This window comes from Penaeus japonicus, unplaced genomic scaffold (assembly GCF_977035675.1).
Source record: "Penaeus japonicus unplaced genomic scaffold, GWHDUDI00000001_assembly GWHDUDI00000005, whole genome shotgun sequence".
Lineage (NCBI taxonomy): Eukaryota > Metazoa > Arthropoda > Malacostraca > Decapoda > Penaeidae > Penaeus > Penaeus japonicus.
In genome coordinates this window covers 35,012,220-35,017,219 of record NW_028234407.1, presented here as the reverse complement: position 1 = coordinate 35,017,219, position 5,000 = coordinate 35,012,220, and the positions used below count along the sequence as shown (strand labels likewise).

General features: G+C 43.7%; 1 protein-coding gene across 1 annotated transcript in view; it reads right to left on the bottom strand.

Annotated features, from left to right (window-relative positions):
• Nucleotides 1-5,000, bottom strand: part of LOC122258473 (dynein regulatory complex protein 1) — a 10,421-nt gene that overhangs the window by 2,193 nt on the left and 3,228 nt on the right. The window contains exons 3-11 of the mRNA XM_043024440.2: nt 4,293-4,497; nt 3,350-3,543; nt 2,984-3,196; nt 2,532-2,702; nt 1,960-2,142; nt 1,548-1,701; nt 1,119-1,270; nt 673-770; nt 463-521 (exon numbers count right to left, since the gene is read on the bottom strand). Of these exons, the coding sequence (XP_042880374.2) occupies nt 463-521; nt 673-770; nt 1,119-1,270; nt 1,548-1,701; nt 1,960-2,142; nt 2,532-2,702; nt 2,984-3,196; nt 3,350-3,543; nt 4,293-4,497 (1,429 nt within the window). The remainder of the gene's footprint in view (nt 1-462; nt 522-672; nt 771-1,118; nt 1,271-1,547; nt 1,702-1,959; nt 2,143-2,531; nt 2,703-2,983; nt 3,197-3,349; nt 3,544-4,292; nt 4,498-5,000) is intronic.

Here is a 5,000-nt window from a genome sequence, read left to right as displayed (position 1 = left end):
GACAGGAAGAGACGAGGATAGAGAGAGAGAGAGATGGGGAGAGACAAGGAGAAAATAGAGAGAGAGACAGGGAGAGACAAGGATAGAGAGAGAGAGAGATGGGAGAGAAGAGGAGAAAGAGAGGGAGATGGGGAGAGGCAGATAGACAAATAAATAGATAGATAGATAGATAGATGAATATACATACATATATAAATATATATACATACATATATATATATATATATATATACATTCACACACACATACACACACACACACACACACACACACACACACACACACATATATATATATATATATATATATATATATATATATATATATATATATATACATATACATACATAGACACACATATATTTATATATATACATATATATATACATATCTGTATGTATGTATGTATATATTTAAGGAGAGAGAGAGAGAGAGAGCCGACTGAGAGTTCATCGAACTGACCTGATATGCCCTCGTCAGCTTCTGCGTCATAACCATCAGCCTGGGCATCCTCCCTCTGCCTGAGACAGTAGGAGAGGAACATAACATATTCATGAAACACAAACCTTCAAAAACGAAGTGAAAAAATAAAATAATTTCAATGCAGTGGCTTATTTACACAAGAATATAAGTCGTAAAAGTGTGGGCGCCTCACGACCGTGATCCGGTTACCTTAGAGGCGGCTGCGCTGGTCGAGGGCGAGATGCGAGGTGACGTCGGGCGAATTTTAGGAGACGCGTGACGTCATTCTCCGTGTGGATTCCCAGTTCCTATAGATTTAGTTTAGGAAGAAAGAGAAAATAAATGTGACTCTGCTTTTCCTGCAAAGTACAGTCTGAGAATATTCAAGTAATGCAGACCAACAGTCCGCTGTTGGAAGATCGATCTCTTTCACACCGTGCAAGGTTATACAACATTCAGTTGATCTATTAAAGTCTTTAGGGCCCTACGGCAATCAGAACAATATTCACGACTTTTCGTATATCAGTAATACACAACATAAGACTAGGAACGTCCACAGCCCTTTGATCAGTCGCCGGAAGCTGTTCCCAGTTTCTATAACTATCAATTACTTATCACGCATCACAAACATGTTGAAACCACTGATGCTCCCGTACCCAAAAGACGTGCTCCAGCAGGAGGAGCGGGCCGTGGTGGCGTATTTGGGAGATGTCGCCACTGACAAGGAAGGCGGCCTCCTCCGCCAGCTTCGTCAGGAAGTCCTCGTCGACACCGGTTGCGTCGGTGTCCGAACCCGTGACTGAGCCTTCTGTGGAGGTAGACGAGGGGGGTTTTGTCTCGGTAAATGACCCTAGATGAAATATCTTCTACACGTTAAAGCTGGGTAAACAAAGACGTTTGAGTAGCAAAGTATTTGAATGCATATTCAATATATATAAATGGATACGTTGCTTAACGATTAACTGCCACTATTGATGATAACTACCAAAAGATTCGGACGTAATTTGAAATCCACAACTCTGTCTATCAATCTAGCTTTATACCAATTTCTCATTCCGCATACCACGCCAAAGCACCTTCCTCACCGCTTGAAGGAGCCAGTATCCTGGAGACGGCAGCGAGGGCGGGGTTGTCGCTGGGGCTGAGGGCGGGGCAGAGGTCAGAGAGGGACGAGAGGTCAGGCTCCACCCACTCGCGCGCCAAGACCCCGTGCTGAATCCCTCGGTCCATCTCCACGATCTGAATGAAGGGGGAAAGAGCGTAAGGAGTACAAAAACAACTCTTTTTGACAACTTGGATTGAAAACCCACATTCAACCATTAATTAGATGGATATAATCTTGCAGCCAAGGGATTAAGTCTTTGTTGACATCCTCGTTATCGATGTCCGTACTTTTTAATTTAAAAAATGTTCGTTGTCCTTATCATTCATAGTCTTAAATCTCACTTTGTGAATTCACACGAGGTAACCATAAATCCATACAACGCAAAGACTTACCTCCATGACTAACTGGTGCATGGCCTCGTAGTGCATGAGAGAGAGGCCGCGGGCTTGCTGTGTGTAGAAGGTCGTAGTGTGGCTGAGTCTGTCTTTGTATTGCTGAATCAATTCCTTCACTCTTTTCACCTCTCGCACGACGCCCTGTTCCCGTGCCACGCGCCCGCTGTCAGCTTCCTCTGCCTGAGAACAAGTGGGTCAAGCACTTCTTCAGAAAGGACCGATCTAGGTTTGGTTTTGTGCGTCCAGAGGAACAAAAAGAAACTTGAGATTGCATCAATAACTGAAAACACATTAATAATGAATATGATTTTTTTTTTCCAGGATCACCCTGACTTTGAAGACGAATAACATTTACAGAAATGTTGAGTAAAAGTAGCTAAAACCTCAACTACTTTTGTACATTAAACTGACTTTTTCACTATATCGGTAGCTGTTATGATTTTCGTGCTAGTTTCTTCCGCTTAGCAAATGATGATGTCTTCAATGCCTTCAATCCATAGGACTAACCCTTATCTGACACGTTTCCTTTCCTCTGTTAACAGGGTAACGCGAGCAATAGAAATCCAAACCTTTCTTCTGTTGCTGTTAAGTGTAGGTCTCAGAGCGTTGAGTGTACGCCTGCCCTCGCTAACCAGGGCGGTCGTCTCCCTGTACTGCTGCTGGAGGACCTGCAGGTTGTAGCGTAGTTGGCTCTCCTCCATTTGCTGTCCCGCCTTTACCCTCATCAGCTCCACCAGCACCTGCAACCACAACAAATTACGTAATGGAGGAGCTCCATATATGAAAGACGACTGCCATTTACTCATTGTGATAGATGTTCAGGTATAATTGGCCATGTACTGAATCCGTTTTTTTCCTCCCTCTCTCTTCCTTTCCTGTATAAGGGAAAATGATACCTTTACTTCCGTTAAAATGCTTATAAGAATTTTATTATTTATGATATTCACTGTAGTAACCAAGTATCCGAAGCCTATTGTAAAGCGGCGTAACGGGAGTTGCGTAGAAAAAAAATTCACCCCACCTTCTCGATGTCGGCGTCCAGCTGGTCTTTGATGGCGGTATGCGGGGCGGCGCCATGCAGCTTCAGCTCAATTATTTCGTCCATCCGAGAGGTGCGATTGTGCAGCCGTTCGTGTAGGAGTTGGTGCAGCTGTTGGTTTAGTTCCCGAACGGCGTCATCCCACACTTCGCTGTAGTGCGCCACCAGCTCCTTCCGCTCGGTGTCCGCCACTTCCTAAGGATTGGAGGAACGTAAAAGCATTACTGCATCTTTGTATTCTTGAATTAAAAACGTTTGATCACTTCCTCGGGAGCGCAGAATGGAATCGCACAGCAGATATATATGTGCAGGCAGGACTAATAAACCCCAAACAATGTGCACACTCACCTGCACAGCCCTCAGCGACGTACGGTAAGCTTGATGAAGCTCGGTCACGTGCTCTGTGATCCTCCTAAGCAGCTCGACCCTCTCCCGGGCATGCTGAAGAGCTTCCCTGCTGTAGATGGCGTCCAGCTCTCGCAGCTCCTCCCGCAGGCCCTCGATCACGGTCACCTTCTGCTGCGTCAGTTCTTCGCTCCATTCTGAGGGGATGCCATGGTGGCTGTATTCACGTGCTGTTCCATAATAGCATGGATATGGATGGATGTGGGCTTAAGATGTTTGAAATGAGGTTGCTGATTGCCTCTTTTCATCAGTTTGAAACTCTGACTCTATATTAAGTTACGCATCGTCTTTGTACAGGACGGTAAAGGAAAGTTTGAATGATAAAGGTCGGCATCGGTCTGTCACAACGATACTCTAGGCATGTCTCACCGATGCAGTTGGAGTGTTATGGGGAGTCCTAAATTTGGGAGAGGATAGACCGATTATTAAAGGTAAAAGACAGGTGGAAGGTCAGTGCCAAAGACCAAATACACAACTGTAATTCATATTTGATTAGTTAATTGGAACAAGCAAACAACGGAGTCTTGAAGAGGGACTTAGACAAACACGAGATCAGAAAGAAAAATCAAAGTTAACTAGCTAAACGATAGCAGAGGGGCTTGGTGTCAGGTTTCGTGTATGACTTTATTTCAAAATCTACCGAAAGTAAATTGCAAACTCAGAATTGCGAGTCCTTGTAATGACTTGAAGGTGCTTGATTAATCATTTTTTTAAGTTCGATGAATATTAACTTAAAAGAGTAAAGGCAAAGCGGGGAAAGTGCATATGATCATTCAGAGTAGGCATTTTTCTACCTTGCAAGACTAACTCAAGAAAATAATTTATAAAATATATTTTCTTTCTATTAATCTTTATCACACACAAACTCACAATCTTATTCTGTTACCTCTTAGCTGACACAGGCTTTCGTGCAAGTCTTCCGGGATGCAGAAGTCATTGGAGAGTTCCCAGGCCTCATGCATCTTCTTCAGCGCCTGTCGGGTCTTCTTGTGGTCGTTCTCAAGGGCGTTCCTCCAGGTGTCTCGTCGGGTTTCACTGTCTACAACAGCCGCCACCTCACCACTCACTGCCGCCACTTCCACGTTCCCCACCTGCATGAGGGACGGCATTTCACGGGTGTAAATGAGGGCGACATATATGATACCACTTAAGGAATGGAAGTATGCGGAACATTATTAAAGCAGGAAACTTATTATCTACCATTAATGGATGGACACTGATCAAAAGGTATTTGACGGAGGAAATGGGCGTCATCTGTACGATTCACTAACATCACGTCTCGAATTTTTCGAATCATGACGGTTAAGAGTTCGCGATTCCTCGAGCAGGAATTAAGGAGTATCTGTTGGGTGACTTACCGATGCGTGAGTATGCACGAAAATGTATTATCTACCATTTACTGATGGTAAGAAAGCATGATAATTTAACTTCGGGTAGATAACGGACGGGAAACAGTTCTCTCGTATACGGAAGTGAAAACAACATCGTTCTTTTAATAGAAGGTAAGTCATTCCGATTTAGATCTCGTGAAAAATGATATTATATACAGAAGAATAAGAGAGAAAAGATCAGCAAAGTTAAAAAGGAAACACCA